The sequence below is a fragment of the Cnephaeus nilssonii genome (genome assembly GCF_951640355.1).
Source record: "Cnephaeus nilssonii genome assembly, chromosome: 6".
NCBI classification, from domain to species: domain Eukaryota; kingdom Metazoa; phylum Chordata; class Mammalia; order Chiroptera; family Vespertilionidae; genus Cnephaeus; species Cnephaeus nilssonii.
In genome coordinates, this window is record NC_137077.1 from 25,526,409 (window position 1) to 25,548,359 (window position 21,951).

At 41.9% G+C, this 21,951-nt stretch overlaps 1 protein-coding gene across 1 annotated transcript in view; it reads right to left on the reverse strand.

Annotated features, from left to right (window-relative positions):
* Positions 1 to 16,145, reverse strand: part of GUCY2C (guanylate cyclase 2C) — a 70,882-nt gene extending 54,737 nt beyond the window's left edge. The window contains exons 1-5 of the mRNA XM_079775451.1: positions 15,856 to 16,145; positions 5,937 to 6,049; positions 4,417 to 4,481; positions 1,239 to 1,454; positions 46 to 167 (exon numbers count right to left, since the gene is read on the reverse strand). Coding sequence (XP_079631577.1) covers positions 46 to 167; positions 1,239 to 1,454; positions 4,417 to 4,481; positions 5,937 to 6,049; positions 15,856 to 16,072 — 733 coding nt within the window. The 5' untranslated portion in view covers positions 16,073 to 16,145. The remainder of the gene's footprint in view (positions 1 to 45; positions 168 to 1,238; positions 1,455 to 4,416; positions 4,482 to 5,936; positions 6,050 to 15,855) is intronic.
* Positions 16,146 to 21,951: the final 5,806 nt, after the last annotated feature.

Here is a 21,951-nt window from a genome sequence, read left to right on the forward strand (position 1 = left end):
AGTTGTGAGGAAGAAGTTGGCAAAATTATCTTCATGTCTTCTTACCATTGCTTTTCCTATTCTGGTCCATTAAGATTTTCTGAAACTCAGCCTCTCCTCTCAATACATCTTTGAAGCTAAGTTCCTGAGAAAAATAAGAAACTCCAGCCTCCAGAGCATTGAGGTACCTAGAACAAAAAAAGAGAGAAACTATAAGAATCCAGCTTTGTTTCTTCATGGCCTTCCATGCCATTTGCTCATTGCTTACAGATCTGTCCTGGGACTTGTTAATCAAAAATTCACTTCTGCTATTAACACAGTAGATAATACACCCCATGAATGTGAGCATCTAATTTAGTGAAAGGATTGGGGAAGTTTTAGGGGATCTTCATGCACATAGTAGAGATTTGGCGGGTCCCTTATAATGGCTTTCTGCTATTTGCCGAAGAAACCAGCCCCATTATCACAGATAAGTTGAAACCTTTGAATCTACAGTACAAAAATTCCAAGTTGATAGGAATAATTTCTCCTCCTGTGTGAAATGAGTTTATGTGTGTTCTAAGTTCACCCCCCAAAGTTTCTAGGATGAGGCCTTTGGGTTGATTTTTGTAGTTCCGTAGATGTGCAATCTCAGTGGTGCCCTACTTTTAGTCTTCTGTGTACTTACTTACGTAGATAGAGACTACAGAACTGAGCAGCATCCTGGTTCTGTAATAACCTGATCAAAGGATCCTCTCTGCTATCTTTGCTGAAGGAGAAGGAACTTGCAATTTTAGTTTAGCAGTGGTGCCCATTATCCTGTTCCCTATCCACCTCCCAACTTATTCTTCTGAAAAAAACTATGAGAGAAATGGTTTCTAACTAATTGTAGGTATAGGCAGAATGCACATTCTCTGGTATCATGTCTTGCACAGTAATGTGAAAGCATTAACTTCTGGTTTTCATTTCCTTTTCTGTAAAATGGGGATCATAGTATCTGTTCTCTTTTCTTCAGAGGGTTTACTGTGGGAAATCAATAAAACTGTCTTGGAGGTACTTTGAAAACTACGAAAAGTTTGAAAATGCAACACATGCTGATTATGTTTATTATACTATGTTTCCTTTTGGCCCTTTGCTTTTATTTGTAAGAGAGTGGGCTGGTGTCCACTCCCAATGCTGTAACAGATGGGAAAGGTGCATCTGATAATAACCAGTGGCTGGCCATGATCTATGGCTTCTTTCTGTGGCAAATGCCAGAGAATGTTTATAATTCTGCTTACCATAAACAGTCCTCGGACTCGTTATTATTCTTGAAAACATATGCAGTGGTCCAGGAAAAAGTTTTGAATGACAAATTATTAGTCTTCCAAAAGTCAACCAAGAAGTGTGTCAACTTCCTAGCTGGAGACATCAACCTGGTTAAATTTTCTTTGAAGTCACAAGACAATCCAAAACTTCCAGCTGAAATCATGGGATATTTAAAATTTGCATCAAGGCTATGCCAAGAGGTAAAAAAAGAAATAAATATCAGGGTTAACTTAAGTAGCACAAATAAGATCCCTCTTTAACCTGTTGCAGCATGTAAAGAAATACAGGTGACCCTCCCACACAGGTGAATTTAAAAACAACATTTATTGAGCATATGCTAGGCTTTAAGAACACTTTAGGTGTCTTCATGTGTCTGTGACTTAGTTACTTAGATTTATTCTAAAATAACTTGTCATTTGGGCTGTCATAACATGCAGGCTGGGACATATAAAAGTTGGGGAGTAGGGCTAAGAAAACAGATGATGGGCCTCTATAGCTACCACAATTGTAAAGTCCAAAGAATGCCCTCTACACTTTTTTCTCTATTCATTGCTTTACTTCTGGCTCTTCTGTGGATTACATTTGAGACAGACATCGCTGAGGATTTTAGTTTTCCTTCCTCTGCTCAGCACATGGACCTTCTTGTAGTTCCTTAAACATAACAAGCTTTATTCTCCATCAGGGCCTCACAAATACCAAGAATGCTGTTGCCTGGTCCCTTTGGCTGACTCTTACTAATCCATCTCTTTACTCATCAGGAAAATGTCCTTGATACCTAAGACCAAGTAATTATTTGGGTGAGAATCTGTCTCCTCCACTGGATTGCAAGCTCCATTAAAGCCAGGGATCATGTCTTGCTTGTTCACCTCAGCATCCCCAGTCAGCCTGGTCCAGATGTAGGTGCCCAATATGCATTTGATAAAGGAAGGACAACAATACCCCCTTCCATCTTCAGTGTTCCACTGAAAGGTGTCACTGAGTGTTCTGCTTACATCTCAAACTCCCCATGTTCACAGCCAAATTTATCTTTATTTCTCAAAATGGTTCCTTATCCTGATTCTCCCTTTTTTTTTAGTGTTTTGAGATCTCAAAGTCTTTTTGACTACTTTCCAGCCCTCACCCCAACATCCAATCAGTTATCAAATACTATTGGTTCCACCTTCAAATATCTTTAAAGTTATCCTCCCTGTGCATTTCAGCTGCCTTCATGCTGAACGGATCCCCCCTTCTCCCCTGCCAACAGTCTTTCCTTGTCTGCCTCAGTCTTTCCTGTACCCTTTTTTCAATTATTCTTCCCAAAGTTAAACTGCTTCCTACGGTCCTTCCCTGCTCATCCTTAGTGGTTAATGAAATAGAACAAAATCTAATTAAATACAACAAAGCACATGCAACTAATAATCTAATTAAATATAACTCTTTCCCCTATGACTCAAGACCTCCCAAATATGACCCTCCTTCATTTTTCTTAGTTTTATCTCTATTATTCTCCTATATATCTATTGCATGCCCGTTAGTACAGAGTAACAAGTTTTCTACACTTCACTGCTTCTTTGCTTTTATACTTACTTCTTTCTCTGCCTGGCTGGGATGCTTAACCCCTCATCTTTACCCATTAAAATATTACCCATTTTCCAATATACAGCTTCTATAGCACTGCCTTCATGAAGTCTTTCTCTTCTCAAAGTGTAACTCTCCCAACCAGAGGTGACCATTTCCTTCTGTGCATGCAGAGCGTCTTGTTTGTACTTCTGTGATGGAACCTACTTCACTCTGACCTGTACTGGTCACCAGCGTCCTCATCACCTTCTCTATGTCACCAGGCAGGAGCTAGGTTTTACTTAATTCTCTCCATTCCAATAAAATAAAAATGCTTCTTTCTTGTATGGTCTAGCTGAGTGGCTGACCCATGAACCAGGAGGTGACGGTTCAATCCCTGGTCAGGGCACATGCCCTGGTTGTGGGCTCAATCCCCAGTAGGGGGAGTGCAGGAGGCAGCTAGTTGATAATTCTCTCTCATCATTGATGTTTCTATCTTTCTCTCCCTCTCTCTTCCTTTCTCTATAAACTCAATAAAAACATATTTAAAATGAAAATGCTTCTTTGCACATGGCAAGTCCTCATAAATGGTGAGTCCATTTTCTTAACCCCCCTTTTCTTTTGAGCGTTCTCTATAGCATTATCAATAAGTAGTCAGACAAGACAACCATCAGGAACGAGTGCAAGGAAGAGTAAGATTCTGTATTTGTCTGCATTTTGGTATGAACTAAAAAAAATAAATGCTTCTATGGTGTTTCTATGGTGTGCAGTGGCCCCGAGCACCTGTGTGTCTGTGGAGCTGGGTGTGAGGTGTGAGAAGAACAGTTTGCAACAGACATTTCAGAGATCTAATGTTTACCCTCCAAAGTCTCTTGCAAGGGGTTTTTCAACACAGTTCTCTCTGTGTAGGTGGGGGCTGATCCTTGATTCAGGGGAAGATTGTGACAGGTGAAAGAAAGGCATGTGGGAGGGATTTTGACTGGGGTCTGTGTAATCTGGAAGACCAAAGTGTCTGTGGTGATGAGATTAATGAATGGGAGGGATGAGGGCGACTGTCCCAAAGAGAAGTATTTGCATTCAGGAATATATTGAAAGCTTCTTTCTAAGGTGATAAGGGCATTGTGCAAAGTACTTTAATATGTTATTTATAACCTTCAAATAATGCTATGAAATAAGGACCTTGCTACCTTCCTTACTCTCGTAAACCCGGAGCTAAAACAGAGCCCTGCTCATGCCCTTGGGTGCTGCCCCTTTCTTTGTGTTTCCATACACTCTGCTTATACTTTTGTGAGTATTTCTTTGATTAAGCTCCTCAAATTATCCAAGTGCACTGTCTTCCCTGTTTCCTGCCAGAACTCTGACTTTATACCACGTTGCTCCTCCAGCTTAGATGTTGGTAACTGCACCTGTGGCTCACCCCACTCTGAGCAAAGGCAGAGTGAACTCGATAAAGGAATTACGGTTGTAAGACAGGTGGCAATATAGGAGGGCCCCAACACCCCTGATTGTGTCGCCTTGACTAGACTGCTGTTTGATAAATGTTTTTAACATGGATGTCATGTCTTGATTTCAATTCATAGTGGCATCAAAACAACAATAAAACAAACTACTTACTACATCTGGAAGGTGGAATATGTACACGAGGGCCCCATGAGGACACAACCCACCTCCTTTTGATTCTGTAGGAGAAAAAAAAGGAAGAAAAAAAACTAATCCCTAAAATGGAAACACACACAAAACAAAAACCAAACAAACAAAAAACAAACAAAAAAAACAAAAACAAAGGAAAGAATCAAAAGACAGAAAAGAAGTGGCAAGGGAAAGGCTCCCAGAAGGTTAGAAAGTGGACCACTTAAGGTGTTAGAATGCAGAGCAGAAGGGGGCAACATGGGGTGCCTCTTGCTGGGCAAGGGGCAGCTAAGGGGGGAAGTAGTCTGAGAGGAAGGGGCAGCTAAGGGAGGAAGTGCTGTGGGTGGAGGGAAAGCTATTCCACTGAAAGAGAAAGTGAGCTGACTGCAGGGAACCTTTATCAAGAGGGAGATGCAGAGTGGAGGAAGGACTGGCAGACGTCTGTCAGCCACATTAGAGAAAAACTAGATTTGGAGGTGCTCTGGAGGGAGTGGGCAAGTTTTAGGGAGAGCTACAAAGTAGGGCTAAAGAGGACAAATGCAATGTGACCAGCTGGGCAATGATAGATCTTTTTTCTACTATTTCTCAAGGGGAATGTGATTAGGAACATTCCATCCTTGGTTTTAGAGAACCAGGTCATACCTTCCTCTGTAGAGATCCAGGGAGGAAGCACCTAAACTTTTCTTCCTCCCCGCTAACCGACCCCCCCCTCCCCTCAACCCCCCTCCCCCTCCACCCCACCCTCTGTTCCAGGACTGAGTGTGACTGCTATAATCAGCCACTCCTCCTGGCCTGGGTGGAGCCTACCTCGGTGAACATGTAATGTTATTGATTAAAGCTTTGGAACCATGCAGGGCTCTGTGCCTGGTGCCCTGTTTCACGGAGGGCCTTTTCAAAGATTTCTGTAGTAAAGGGGGCATCTCACACACCTACTTGCTTCTAGAGAGCTTGGAACACTCTATGTTCCAAGACCTGCATGGGGGTGCGGGTGGTGGTGGGGGGGGAGAGTTGGGAGTAAGGATTAGGCAAGAATCTCTCTCGTCCCATTATCTACCCTTTGACATGACAGTTACTGTGTTAAAGTTAGGTTTCAGATTCAGATCTCATGTAGTCACATATATGGTGATGACTTGACACAGAGATCTCTGCTGAAGGGCTTTAGAATATATTTTTAACAGGGCACCTCAGGTATTTCTTGAGGGACACAAAGGCAAACCAGTTAGGAACAACATTTAAATTTTTAAAACATGCTTAAAACGAAATAATTCCACTCCCTAACACTGAAAGTGTACAGATAGCTAAGGTTCTTTCCGTTTCCTGGATTCCTGGCGGGCCATCATCACGTGGGAAATCTATAGGGATAAAGTGAGAGAATCCGGTGTTGACATCACTCAGCATGGCTAGAGCTGACGTGAGAGATGCTCATGGACAGGTGCCCAAGGTTCACACTATGATTGTCCAGTGACAAGAGGGTGTGAGCTATATCTACCAAGGCAGATACTTACTGAAATTGTCCTGAGTAGGTCAAGGCCTTCACAGGTGCTACTCCGACAGTCACTTGATTTATAAATCACATCCTCTGTACGGATAAAGGTAGCGTTCACAGTTGCATTTATTCCTGTTATCCATAAAGGAGGAAAAAGAGAAAACTAGTGTTATTTTTTAGTAGTTCATACCAGACATAAAAGTTACCTTTTGCCAATTGACCCTGGGGGAAAAAAATGGAGATTCATTTTCAGGCCTAGGGATATTTGAGTTTGGAGTTCTTATATTACTCTCTGTCACTTCTTCTCTCTATCTCTGTCTCTCTGCTTCTGTCTGTCTCTCTCTCATCAGCTTTTTTTGTGGCATAATTTACCACCAGAAAAATCACTCAAGTGTACAATTCAATGATTTTTAATAAACATATATTTATATGTATATATATTTCATATATATATATGGTAGGGCAAAAGTAGGTTTACAGTTGTTCATATGCAAAGTAACACAATAAATAATAATACAAGAATAAACTCCATGTTTTGTGTATCTACAACTGTAAACCTACTTTTGGCCCACCTTGTGTGTGTGTGTGTGTGTGTGTGTGTGTGTGTGTGTATTTTCACAACCGTCCCACAACCCAGTTGAGAACATTTTCATCATCCTGTTTTTTATTATTGTAGACTCAGCAAGTTTCCTATATGGGTCTGGGAAGTGTTAGGAAAGCAATGACAGTCAGAGTGACTTGTGCCCACCCATTCTGGACCAGAATCTTTGGATAATGGGGTCATCTTCAGATGAAGGCAAGAGTATCGATGCTAATATCCCTGGGTATTGCTAGGCATCACATTTTGGAAGACAATAAAGAGATAGCAGAACCATTTGACCAAACTCTTTCTCTTGCATTTTGTTTTCCTTCTAATAAGAAATATTCAGGACAAATCCCTGATTCCTAAGCAGAGATATCTGTCATTTTGTGAAGCTGTTATTTAGGAAGCCTGGAAACCTCAGTTGCTAGTCTGGCAGTATGAGTAACTTTCTATGTGTTCTTGCACAAGCCCTTTTATTTCTCTACTTGATTCACTCACATGTAAAATGGTATTAAAAGCAGGTTTGTCAAATGTAATAATTTTTAATTCCTTTAAAAGAGAATATCAGCAATAGAAGTTATTGTTCTCCTGAACATCCAAATTAGAATATTTTAAAAGATATAGACCTGTTCTTTTAGAAAATGGAAGCATCTATGCTCTTCTACAGCCACCTCAGAAATGTTTCTAAAAACTAGGAAACATTTTATCTCTTGCCTTTTTAGTTGTTGTTGTTAATCCAAGGATATTTATTTATTTATTTATTTATTTATTTATTTATAGAGGAAGGAAGAGGGGGAGAGAGAGAGAGACACCACGGTGAGAGAGAAACATCCATTGGTTGCCTCCTGCATGCACCCTGACGGGGAATCAAACCCACAACCTGGGCATGTGCCCTGAGGGGGAATGGGATGAGAGAACTTTGGGTGCATGGGATGCCACTCAACCAATTGAGCCACACTGGCCAGGACAAGGATACTTATTCTGCTACTGTACTTTGTTTAGTAGGAGATCTAAATAAGAGATGACAGCATTTTGTTCATTCAGACTAGACAAATAGAAGAGATCAGTGTAAATAAGACCAGTCAGAGAAAGCTAATGGAAGATGTGAGGTCAGTGACCCTTTATAGCTTTTATCTTATTTAATTCTCATAACAATAGGGAGAATATAGGGCACATGAAGCCAGGAGAATAGCCTGAGTGAGGCTATGGTGTACCTATTGGAATGGGAGAATGTATGTGGAAAGCAGTAGAAAATTGGGATGGAGAAAGTCTAAGAAAGTAGCAAGAGGAGTCAGGAAGTGAAATGGAGGCCAGTGCACAGTAACATGATGAAAACAGGGCATTGGGAAGATAGCCACACCTTCCCTGTTAATGTATAAGACAGCTCTTACGCCTCAACTGCCTGTTGCTATGAGGAACACTAAAGATGATCCACTCAAAAATCCTAGGTTCAAGGCAGTCCATGATGGATGGGCATGGCAAAATCAAGGTTTTTACTGTACAGGGTCTGGGAGAAGGGGAACCGATGTCTATTGAGTGTGATCTTGTACAAGTAATTTCACCTTTGGGGCCCCAGTTTCTCACCCATTTATTCATAGAATAGAACTGGATGATCTCTGTTATTATATGCCTAGCGTTGGGCTATGGATTTTTGCATGCATCCTTTCACTAAATTCTTCCCTGAATCCTATGAGGTTAATTAATAATTTACCTTCCTAATTTAAAAATGAGAAGATGGAGGTCGATAGAAATTGATTAACGTGGTAAGAAGTGAAGCTGAGTTTTGAACTAAGGACACTCTGATTCCAGATCCCGCTGTAGAAAGTAATTCTCAAAGGGTGGGGCCATTGACTCCTGAGGTACCTGGAGACTCTTTTAGGAGGTCCAGGGGGTCAAAACCATTCACATAATTACAATAAGACATTTTTGCTTTTTTCTACTCCCCTTCATTCATGATTATATAGTGAGAGTTTTCCAGAGGCTACATAATATGTATTATTATAAGACACTAGTGCCCCGGTGCACGGATTCATGCACATTGAAAGGAAATTAATTAGAAGGTGGCCGGAGGGGCAGGACTGGGCAAGATGGGCCGGACATGCCCTGAAGCCAACCTCCCGCAGTCACTCCCCAGCAGGCTGCACCTGGGGTGGCGCCATGGCTCGAAGGGCATCTGTGGAGTGAGCAGGGTCCCTCTGGAAGGTGGGGTCCCTCGGCCTGGCCTGCAGGGATCAGGCTGCAACCAGCTTTCTGATATCTTCTGAGGGGTCCCAGATTGCAAGAGGGTGGTTCTCGGGTGACACATCCCGGAATCTGGCTCCCTCCTCTCTGGTTCCAGGGTGCATCACCCAAGAACTGCCACTGCCAAGTCATTGTGGCAGCTCCTGCATTGAGCGTCTGCCCCCTGGTGGTCAGTGCGTGTCATAGCTACCAGTTGGAGCGTCTGCCCCCTAGTGGTCATTGTACATCATAGCTACCGGTTGGATGGTCAAATGGTTGCTTATCCTTTTATCCTATATAATAAAGATGTAATATGCAAATGGTCATTACACCGTGAAGTGTAACGACTGATCGTGTAACGACCAGATCAGGATCAGCAGGAGCGTGGGGCAGTGAGCTACAAGCGGGCGGCGGAGAAGGGGGCAGGGCAGCAAGCTATGAGGGGCGGGGGAGGCAGAGGGAGCTACAGGAGGGTGGGGCAGCAGGCAGAGAGCTACAGGAGGGGGCAGGGCAGCAAGCTATGAGGGGGGCGGAGGGAGGGAGGAAAAGGGGTGGGGGAAGCTACAGGAGGGTGGAACAACGGGCAGAGAGCTACTGGAGGGCGGCAGCTACTGGTGAGCTACTGGCGCACGGATTCGTGTGCAGGGCTACTAGTATATATATAGATTAAGTGCAGAAGCAGATATGAAAACCCAGCCATTTTCTATTAAGCCTGACATTAAAGATTTACAAAAATGTAAATCAATACCACTTTGCCACCTACTTTTATTTTTTTGTTTTGATAAATATAGGTTTTCTTTACTAAAAAATATTATCTATGTTAACTGATAAAGTGTCTATAGTTGTTATTTAAATGAATCGATAAGCAAATATTTAAAACATTTCTGTTTTGAGGTATGATAATCAAAACAGCATCATATTGGCAGAGAAACAGATATGCAGATCAATGGAACAGAATGGAGAGCCCAGCTATAAAAATACATGCATATGGACAGATAATTTTTGACAAAGGAGCCATAAACACACAATAGAGTATGGATAGTCTCTTCAATAAATGGTGCTGGGAAAACTGGAAAGCCACATGCAAACGAATGAAACTGGATTACAGTTTGTCCCCATGTATAAAAATTAATTCAAAATGGATCAAAGTCCTATATATAAGACCTGAAACAATAAATTACATAGAAGAAAATATAGGGACCAAACTTATGGACCTTGGTCATAGAGAACATTTTATGAACTTGACCCCAAAAGCAAGGGAAGTAAAGGCAAAAAATAAATGAATGGGACTATATCAAAATAAAAAGCTCCTATACAGCAAAAGAAACTGACAACAAAGCAAAGAGGCAGCCAACCACATGGAAGATGATATTTGCAACCAGTAGCTCCAAAAAAGGTTTAATTTCCAAAATATATAAAGAACTTGTAAAACTCAACACCAAAAAAACAACCCAATCAAAAAGTGGGCAGAGAACCTGAAAATACACCTCTCTCAAGAAGACATAAATAGCCAATAGATATATGAAAAGATGTTCAACCTCACTGGCAACTAGGGAAATGCAAATAAAAAGTATAATGAGATACCACCTCAGACCTGTTAGAGTGGCCATTATCAATAAGATAAGCAATAACAAGTGTTGGAGAGGTTGTGGAAACAAGGAAACCTCATCCACTGCTGGTAGGAATGTAGACTGGTACAACCACTATGGAAAGCAGTCTGGCGATTCCTCAAAAAATTAAAATAGAGCTACCATATGACCCAGCAATCCCTCTCCTGTGTATATACCCAAAAAAACTAAAAATCATGTATTCCCAAAGATACTTGTGCCCCTATGTTCATTGCAGCATTATTCACAGTGGCCAAGACTTGGAAACAACCCAAAGTGTCCCACTATAGCGGACTAGATAAAGAGGATGTGGTACATGTACACAATGGAATACTAGCCCTCCATAAGAAAGAATGAATTACTGCCATTTACAACAACATGAATGGACTTTGAGAACATTATGCTAAGTGAAATAAGTCAGCCAGTAAAAGCTAAGAACTATATGATATCACTTATATGTGGAATATAAAACTGAAACTCATGAACACAAACACAAACAGCAGTGTGGTGATTGCCAGAGGGAAGGAGTGTGGGGAGAAGGGGTCCTAATATATGCTGACAGGATAAGATTTGACTTTGGGTGGTGGGCACAGGGTGCAATATATAGATCTTGTAACATAGAAACCCACACCTGAAACCTATATGTTCATGTTGACCAATGTCATCCCAATAAATTTAATAAATAAAAATAAAATAAATTTAAAAATATCCTCACGTGATGATTAACAAAAAAGTAATGATAATAAAATAAAATTTAAAAAAGAATGAGAACATAAAAAAATAAAACATTTCCGTTTTAATTTCCAGTACAGTAAATGCTGATAAATGTAACTGCATAAACAAAACTTTTCAGATGTCACAATTATTTTTCAGAATGTAAAGAGGTCTTGAGACCAAAAAGTTTGAGAGCTACTTCTATAGAACATACTGTAGTATGGAGCTACTTCTTAACATTTTATGGTTATGTGAACTATGTTTGTTTTTTTATCCCTTTAATCACTGCAAATTCCAAATGATCTCTCAAAAATATACTGAACTTTTTTCAGACAATGGAAAGACATCTATGGAATGACAATTCAAAGCTTAACTTTTAAAATAAGCAATTACCCCAAGCACTATTTTTCATTCCTCTCTGGCCTGCTCTCTCACCATACCATGGATTCTCAGTCCTGGGAGAATGAGTGGAATGCAATAAAATTCAGTGATCTCGGAACCCTCTATGTCCTATCCAGGGCTTTCAGGATGGGGTTGTACCAAAGTGAATCTGCATATAGTGCCTGAGTCTAGGGCATGACAGCACATGCAGGGCATGGGCCTGGTGAGTTTAGCCATGGAACATACACCCTTGAGGAGTTAATGTCCTAAGGCTGAAGCAATCTTCTTTTTCATCAAATCCTACCTATTCTTCAAATGCACAAAGGTTTTCTAAGTACTAGGAGAAAATATTGCATTCTTCCATTTACACATCACCCAACAACATTTGAATTTCTTCTATTTAGCCCTTCATTATGTTGTATTAGATTTTTTACAAATAATAATGCTCAATATGTTTTAAAACATGAGCCTATCTTTTCCTCACAAATTGCACTACTTGAGTTTATTATACATCAACACTCATCCAACAAAATGCATCACCAAGTGCAAAAATTCAGCCATCACTGTTTATTCTTTCTTTCCCCTAAAATTTTCCACTCATTTAATCTATTTTACAACTTCACCATTAATAACTCTGTTTTACAAATGAGATGAGTGAAACTTCAAGAAAATAAATAACTCATTAGTAAATGATGGAGCAGGAATTCAAATTCAGGGTATATGAGTTCAGAGATTAATATCTTACCAATACACTTTACTGTTTATTTCATATGAATGGTAACTTGTTCTCCTAATATCAGCAATAGCCTAGCAACAACTACAACATTAACATTCTCAAGCTGGGTGTTGTCCCGTGCTGAGAAAGGTTGCCCGCAACTGATCAATGTTTATCTCTCACATTGATGTTTCTCTCTCTCTCTCTCTCTCTCTCTCTCTCTCTCTCTCTCTCTCTCTCTCTTCTCCTTCTTTCCTCCCTCTCCCTTCTTCTCTCTAAGCATGCCTTCAGGTGAAGATTTTAAAAAAAGAATAAATGACAATAATAAAAACAACTGCCACTTACTGAGTTCTTACTATTTTCCATCAGTGTATTGCATAATTTATATGAATTTTCTCATTTAATTCACACAATAGCCATAAGAGGTAACTGCTATCTATTGCAATTTTATAGGTGAGGGAATGAGGCTCAGAAAACTTAAATAATTTCCTTGAGGTCAGTGGTGATAAATGGTTGGATAAACAGCTAGAATATGAACCAAGACCTGTTTGATTCCAAATCTCTACTTTTTTTTTTTATAATACATTTTATTGATTTTTTACAGAGAGGAAGGGAGAGGGATAGAGAGCTAGAAACATCGATGGGAGAGAAACATCGACCAGATGCCTCCTGCACACCCCCTACCGGGGATGTGCCCGCAACCAATGTACATGCCCTTGACCGGAATCGAACCTGGGACCCTTCAGTCTGCAGGCCGACGCTCTATCCACTGAGCCAAACCGGTTTCAGCTCCAAATCTCTACTTCTAACCACAATGCTCCACTGTCTTATTTTTTGTTTGTTTGTTTGTTTTGTTTTGTTAATCCTCACCCAAGGATATTTTTCCACTGATTTTTAGCAAGTGTGGAAGGGAGGGGGTGAGAGAGAGAGAGAGAGAGAGAGAGACAAACATGTATTGAGAGAGACACATTGATTGGTTGCCTCCTGCACGCACCCCGACCAGGGATGGAGCCTGCAACTAAGGTACATGCCCTTGACTGGAATCGAACCTGGGACCCTTCAGTCTGCCAACTAACGTTCTATCCTCTGAGCCAAACTGGCTAGGGCTCCACTGCCTTATTTTATTGAGAAAGTTAGTTCGTGGTGGGTAAAGATCTTACAGTGGCAAGATTCACTCTTTGGAATTATACAGATATATGAGTTTGAAACTCATTTCAAACAGACAATCTGTATGACTTAAGCAAAGTTACTAAACCTCCATTGTGAAAGTGTCAACAATGCCAGTCTAACAGAGCTGTGATTAAAAGGGTTATATATCTTACCCACCACATGAGAGGTATTCAGTAAACAAGGAAACCAAGGCTCGGAGAGAAGAAGAGAAATAACTCACCCAGGGTCACAAAGAGAGAAAGCTCCGAGAAAGGGATTCCAATCCAGGTCTTCAGACTTTAGATAAAATGTTCTTCCCATTACTACACACTGCCTCAGTAAGTAAAGAATTTTATGAAATGACCTCTTATAATGACCTCTTAGTTTCTCTATTTATATCTGAATCCAGTTTCAGACCAGATTGAAGAAATGTATATTGCAGAGAAAAAGAACTTATTACACATATGTATAATATCGGTTGGTATTATTACCAGACAATTTTAAATGGAGGAGATTAAGACATACCTTCCTCAAAACCATCAATAACCACTGAGATGCATCAAATTGCATTGGCTCAGTAATTATACTTTCAGCAATCTAGTCTCAAAGAATGAAAAAAAAAACTATATACGTGAAAATGTTTAGTGTAGTCTTTAAAAAATAATTATGCAAAATTTAAAATAATAAAATATCTTACATTATTATTAAACTAGAGACCCGATGCACAAAATTCATGCAAGGGGCTTGGCCCTCACAGCCCCAGCTACCTCAGTGGGCCCTCGCAGCCCCGGCTTCATCCAGAAGGTCGCCTGGAAGGTTGTCTGGACAGTTGTTCTGTTGTTCAGTCTAATTAGCATATTAGCTCTTTATTATATAGGATAATTTGGGAGAATATCTACTCCAAAGGTTATTACACATCTATTCTCAGGATGCTATGAAGATTATGCAGTTATAGGAAAGTCACTTCTACAATGATGTAAAGTGAAATCAGAAGGCTAAAAAATTGTTTCTATGTGATCCCAACCATGTTCTTATAAACAAGAAACTGAGAAGCATATAAATATCCAGGCTGCTAGAAATGATCAGTGGTGATTTTTTCCTCATATTTTACCTAATATTTTATTCTACATATTTTATCTAATGTTGTAAAGTTTATTTTAATAATTAAAAGATACAATGGAGAACTGCAACACTAAATTCTATTGGAAATTTATTATATCAACTATCTATACCAGTGGTCGGCAAACTGTGGCTCGTGGTTTGTTGCTCTGTTGACTAATGAGTTTGCCGACCACTGATCTATACTAATAAAAGGGTAATATGCTAATTAGACCGGGTCAACTGGCCATCTTCCAGACATCCAACTTCCTTCCAGACAAAGCCATGGTGGTGGGGGCCAAAGCAGAGGCAGTTAGGGGCAATCAGACCGGCAGGGGAGGGCAGTTGGGGGTGAGATCAGGCTGGCAGGGGAGGGCAGTTGGGGGCAACTAGGCTGGCAGGGGAGGGCAGTTGGGGGCAAGATCAGGCTGGCAGGGAGGGCAGTTAGGGGCAATGAGGCAGGAAGAGGCAGTTAGGGGTGATCAGGCTAGCAGGGGAGGGCAGTTGGGGGCAATCAGGGCGGCAGGGGAGAGCAATTGGGGGCAAGATCAGGCTGGCAGGGGAGGGCAGTTAGGGGTGATCAGGAAGGGAGGCAGGGGCAACTAGGGGTGATCAGGCAGGTAGGCAGAAAGGTTAGGGCAATCAGGCAGGTGAGCGGTTAGAAGCCAGCGGTCCCAGATTGCAAGAAGGATGTCCGACCGCTGGTTTACAGGGATCGGGCCTAAACCGGGGGTCGGACATCCTCCAAGTGGTCCCCAATTGGAGAGGGTGCAGGCTGGGCTGAGGGAACCCCCTCACCCCCATGCACAAATTTCGTGCACCGGGCCACTAGTGTTTTATTATAATAGCCACCAGAGAAGTAAAGAGTGAACCGATGGATTAAAAATCCCAGAAAAAGATTCAGCTTCTGTATGAATTTTACTCCCTAATTCATCTTCTTGACTGGAAACCCTAGGAAATCTCAGGTCCAGACCAAATCTTGCTCCTGAGCAGTTGCAGGAGGAAACATGATGCCTGCCTCTTCGAAAATGAGGAATAAATCCGTTTTTTATTGAAATGCTATCTGGGGCATTTCACTGCTGTGAACACCTGGCATCCCCTGAGTCAGGCCATCCCCAGAGCAAGGTGGATTATGAGTGAAGTCTAGCAATCTAGTCTCAGAGAATGAAAAACAAAACAAAACAAAAATAACAACAACTATATACATGAAAATGTTTAGTGTAGTCTTTTACAAACAATTATGCAACAATAAAAACAACATAGTATCTTACAACAGGGAATTATTAAATGTGGTAGGACTCAAATCCTTCTGTTTGAGGATCTACTGCCTTGAAATAAAAAGGAGTTGTAGGACAGGCCCTTAGAAAAGGTTGGTATTCAGGCAAAGAACACAAGATCTTCACTTAGCAACCCTTTGATCCCAGAGGTTGTAACCGGGAGGAGGAGGAGGATTCTGTTACCATATTCTTACCATCATCCCTTAGACGCCTCTCCGCGATTTCCAATCCCCGTTTCACTGCATTTTCCAAGTTTTCTGGGGGCTCTTGGAAGGCCGAGTTTTTCATGATCAGGACGCTGATCTCGTAGCTGCCATTGTGGCATTTCTGAGTCACCTGGTCGTTGAAACACATCAGCCCTGGACAGAGGAGCAGTGACCACAGAGTCAAGCCCAACAGTGGTTTCTTCATGACCTCGCTCACCTCAGGACCATACTCCTTGTGCTCAGTTGCTTTGCTCTGGGCTTTTAGGGAGTCAGGAGCACCAGCTGGACAGCCTCTAGCTAGGTCCCTCAGTCTACTCTGCCACACGTTGCTTTCTGGTCACATGGGCCATGGAATACAGCCTGCTCGCCGGTAATAAGCAGCTACATTATGGTAGGAGATAAACCAAAGTTCACTTTTTGTGTTTGTTCACAGAAAGGTCAGAGTTATAAACAGGGAGATTACCTGGGCCTCACCCAATAAAAATACATCAATTTATGATACATCACTGGGAAGAGGGAAATATGGTATGTACATAAAAAACTTTGTAATGTGGAAAAATAAGGTCAGAAGGCTTAACAAAAGCACAAATATGATGGACTGTTAGTGTTTAGGTTATAACTGTGCATTGAAACTGAATCCTTAACTAGGAAGAACTGTTTTTCAGCCACTCAGTTGGCAATTATTTATTGAGACTTGACTATGTGTTGGGTATTGGCAAAACACTAGGCATACAGACATGAATGATATGGATGCGTTAATGTCCTTATGATACATGCATTCTAGTAGGGAAGATAAACATTAAATGAACTAGAGGCCCGGTGCATGAAAATTCATGCACTGAAGGGGAGTCCCTCAGCCTGGCCTGCCCCCTCTCACATTCTGGGAGCCCCCAGGGGCAGGAGGCGACCCGGTGATCAGGGGAAGGCGACGCCCCCATTACGCCTCTGCTCCTGTCACTGCCGGCAGCATAAGCCTTGGCCGGCCCTGGTTACCTGAGCCTTGAGTAGCCCTGGGCAGCTGGGCAGCCACCATCCGAGGCTTGCCTGCACCTCAGCTGGCTCTGGGCGGCTAGGGGGCTGAGGCGGGTCTGGCCACACTGTGCACCCGCCACCCCCTTGGCAGGGCTGAAAGGACTGGAGGACTGCAGCGGGGCTGAGGGGACTGGGCACTGCCATCTTGTGGCTATGGGCGCTGCCACCATTGTAACGGCATTATGGTCAATTTGAATATTCCCTCTTTATTAGATAGGATACTTATGAATAAATTCAACAATGAAAAAAGTGTAAAATGTTGTGGGAGCATATGACAGATTAATCTAATCTATTCTAGAAAGTCAAGGAAGCGTTCCTGGGAAAGCATTCTCTAAGTTGAACCTTGCAGGATCCATAGGAGTTAGCTAAACGGAACGAGAGAGAGGGCATGTGAGGGAGGGAGACAGCTTGTACAAAGGCCTAGATATGGGAAGTGGTATGGATGTTTGAAGAACTGAAAGATACAGAATGGCTGGTGTGGAGAGAGGTACGAGTCCAGTGGCAATAAAAGATGCCAGAGGAGTAGTAGGGTAGGCCATGGGGTTTCCTGTAAGCCATTAAGGATTTGGAACTTAAGCATAAGAATCAAGACAAGGATGTGATCAGATGAAATTTGTAAAGTGGTCTTGGAGAGGTCTTAGTCTGCTAAGGGAGGATTAACTTGGAGAGAGGCAGGAGTGGGGGCATGGAGCGAGTTAGGAGGCTGTTTCTATGGTCCAATTCAGCGGTCAAGGAGGACTGGATGAGGGCAGTGGCCGTGGAGATGGGATCAAGAGACAGATATAAGGTAAAATGGGTTAGACTTTGTATTAGATTTGGGGCATTGGAGTCAGAGAAGAGTCCCTGGTGACCGCTGATATGCTCAGCTGTGTAGGTGGGAAAGCTGTGGACTACGTTCTGGAATTCCGGGAGAGGAGCAGCTTTGAGGGAGAAGAGCATGACTTCCGTTTGTGGACATGCTGATTTTAAGGAGACTGTGCAAGTGTGAGAATAGTCACCATGGAGTTTTGGGAAGGGGACCTGGACCTAAACAGGGCTTTGGAAATAGAGTCACGGGTGTAGTATGACTGACCAAATAATGCCATTGTTTGCATCATGGACTTGATGACCACATGTGGCAAAATTTATGTTCTAAAGTGAGTGACATCAACAAGATGGAGGACTCGGAGGTCCCAGCCTTCATCCCTCCACAAAAAACAATAAATTAACCATCAGTCACTGATAAAAATAGCTGTGGGAGAGCTTTGGAGTACAATGAAGGAGCTGCAGCAACCAGTGGAACACACAAACCAAGATGGTCCCGCCAGTTTGAAACGCAGTCCGAGGGGGTAGGCGGTGGGATCTCGCGGGTGTCTGACTAGTCCTGTCTCTACCTTGCTTGTTGGAGCTTCAGCGGAATTGGCTGGCAGCAAGGCTGGGAGGAACTCGGGTTTCCCGCCGGGAGAGAACTAGTTTCCGGTGGGCGCTTAGTCACACCTGAAATCTAAGCAGGACAGCCAGCATGGACGTGAGGGCGTGACGGCTGCTGTGCACAACACGGTAACCTAGAGTACTTCACCATTGAGGTACTTGAATTGGCAGGAAATACATCGAAATATATATATTTTTAAAATTGATTTCAGAAAGGGAGGGAGAGGCAGAGAGAAATAGAAACACCAACGATGAGAGAGAATCATTGATTGGCTGCCTCCTGCACGCCCCCCTACTGGGGACCAAGCCCGCGGTCGCGGCATGTGCCCTTGAGCAGAATAGAACCTGGTACCTTTCAGTCCGCAGGCGGAGGGTCTATATCCACTGAGCCAAACTGGCTAGAGCAATGTGGAAAGATTTAAAGGTAAAGTGTATTATCCCTTGTCATTTGCAACTTGCTATTCTTGGAGATACAAGGCTGGCTATTCAAGGCTACAATTGCTGGTAGTGATGTCATTCTACACATCCACAAATCTGTAATTGGGAAGAAAGGATAACAGCAGATTATGTAAAGGATGCCTGGATTTCTATTATGTCAGGACTCTAAATTCTCTAACAAACTGTCCAGTGTTGGTGATTCCAGTGGACTGTATCTCTGTGAAAAAAAACAACAACACAATTTTGCCTTCTTTTGTAATTCTGTTTGAGCAAGTTGGAAGTTTAATTACCTTTTCAACCAATCAACTTTCTGCATTTGACTCTTAAATATGTCTAAACATATTTAAATATTACTGTGGCTTCAGAAAAACTATTGATTCTGAAGTAGTGGGTTTTTATTGAGTTGACTGTTTGGTTTTTGTTGTTGTTTTTTTTAAAAGCTGGATTTCACCTAATGCCAGATAGAGTCAGGTAACTAAAAGGCTTTGGTGTTGCTGAGCACTCAAATGGATTTGGATATGCAAACCTTCTGAGTTAGGCATAGAGAAACATAAGTTGCTTTATATAAATGAAGAAAATTTGCAGTTCCCAGAGCCAATCAGGAAGGAGGCGTGCGGAGGAGAGGTGGAAAGGGAAACCGGGGGAAAAGCACCAACAAGTTGGCAAGAGGCTGGGAGCTACAGAGAAACAATGGCCAGTGAGAAAGGCCTGGTGGGACGGGGGCTGAAGACTTAAGAACAATGTGAGGTTGCTTGTATTTTCCCTCAGGAAAGAATGCCTTACTTCATCCACGCAACAGCTATTTATTGAGTGCCCTCTACTTGTTCTCAGCATTTGAGTTATAACGGGAACGAACACATTTCTGCCTTCATAACTGCATTCTACTGGGAATTTAAAACTGACAAAACTGGTCAACTCTTCCCAAATATTCAGTCAAGTCTGTGCCATATACAACTTGCCTAATTTGTGGGAAGTATAGAAAGATGTTCAGTCTGTGTCAGATTTGGTGGGGAGGGGGTCAGTGGGCGGGGGGACAGGAACGTAATGGCTAGAAGCAGGAGTTTCAAGACAGAGAGATCGTGGTAACACAAGACTTCAGGATTTGAAGGAATATTGGGGAGGATTTTTGGACTTTGTACAAGTATGTAATGAGATTCAATGTAATCTTATCTAGAGCACCAAGTAGGGTGACCCTACTAACCCCAAATCACTGTTGTAGACTAGGGCTGCGTATCTAGATCTAGGTTGCTTCAGAACTAACAGGTTTGCTTCTTTTCCCTAAGATACCTATTTCCTGGAGTCTTCCCCTTCATCAAGAGAAACTGTATCTAATCCCTGAGCAAAGCCTTCCTCTCCTTCCTTCCCCAGTCCCTTTTGTACAGCATTCCTATGTGCTCAGGAAGAGCTGGAGGAGGTGATGGTTATGCACTTGCCAGAGGTCGCTGGAAATCTGTTAAGTTTCCTAGTGACTCTTGGGTTCGCGCTTCTGTCCGGGTGGCTGTGTTTAGATACGATGGGAAGTATGTGTTGGAGACAGTAGTAATGTATCTCAGCTGTAATAAAGTTCCTTGTGCTCTGGAAACAGAAGGAAACAGGCAGTCCATTCCCTATTGTCAAAGAGTGGTTAGTGGGGCCGATAGTTCAATCCTGAAACATGGACTCTGTTTTCTTGAGCCAGATATTACTCTTGTGTTGTTTGTATGTGTGTGTTTTTTCCTCCTGGGATGGCTGCAGGATTACTTCCTCATACTGTCGTTATCTAGATTAAAATGATAGCTTGGGAAAGAAGGAAAGAGGACAGTGATATCAGTTCCTTGGATTGCAAACTCCTCCTGTAAATGTCAGTGCTGTTTATTGAAACATCCTTAGCAGGTAGTTGGAAAGGCAGGGCACGCATTAAAGAACAGAATGGTGTACCTTGAGATAAAGAAGAGCTTGAGTTTCTAGATGGCAGTTTGATATTTTTAAACTAAAAACAAAACACACAAAACTTGGAGTTACATTTGAATCTCATTTTAGCTGTTTGCTAAGCATATGGACTTGGGTAGATGACCTACATTTGCTGATGTTCAGTTTTTTATTTCTAAAATAAATTTAGTTTCTATTCTAGCCAATAACCTGAGCTGCCAGCCTTGTTGGAGTTTGGACACGGGTAGATGTGTCAGATGATGGATAGGATTTGCCCAAACAATAGCCACTTATCCGGGGTTGAAGAGCCACATTGGAGGCAATTCATTCTTCGGGAAAAGCCAAGCATTGCACTGTGGAACTTAGGTGCCACATTACTTAAATCTGTCTCCAATCCAGTCCATCTATGCATGTCTTAGTTCAAGGGAGAAAAAGATCAGGAATAAAAACAGAAAGAGCAACCCAGTAAAGTACTCAGCAGAATATTAAGTTGTAGACATCATTGCCTAGGAGTCCTCTAACAGGTTTCATCACATTAAGGAGAAGGATATTGTTCCCCACTTGGTCAAAGATTGACACCCTGCTCTGGCACTTTGAGGGTCCTCCACGGTGGTGCCAAGGCCTGCTGGCGCAGTGGCAGCACCCAGGGGCCGGGGTAGGACTTCAGTATATTAACACATTGTACCTGCCAGGGAGCACAACCTGCTGGAGACCCTCATGCTCAGTGGGCCCATACCAGTATCCGGTACAAATAGGTTTAATGGACATTATTCAACATGCCTAGTAACTTCTAGAAATACAATCTCACAGGAGCAACAGCAAGTGAAAATTAAGTTACTACTGTTGCTGTGAACTTTGCAGATCCCCATGTGGGGAAGTTTGGGTTAATGAAAATAGAAAATGGTCTTATAAAGTTCCTGGTACCTTGTAACTGATCAACAACTGTTAATTGTTGTTATTCCTTGATGCCATTTTCTAAACAGCAGCATCGATTACTCCTTCCTTGGTGCATAATAGGTATGTCTTTTCTAATTGAGAAATTATTTACTGAAATTAATTTAACTGAAAAAAACTTAAGCATATACCAATATTACTATTTTAGAAAAGAATGCTAGTGGAAGAAATTTTAGTTGTATTCAAGAAATAATTATATATACCTGAAACTTATATAATTTTACTAACTAATGTCACCCCAATAAATTCAATAAAAATAATTATATGGCTAGATGTTACCCCTAACACAAATATTTGGAATCTACCACAGGAACAAAAATTTAAACTACATTTATTTAGATA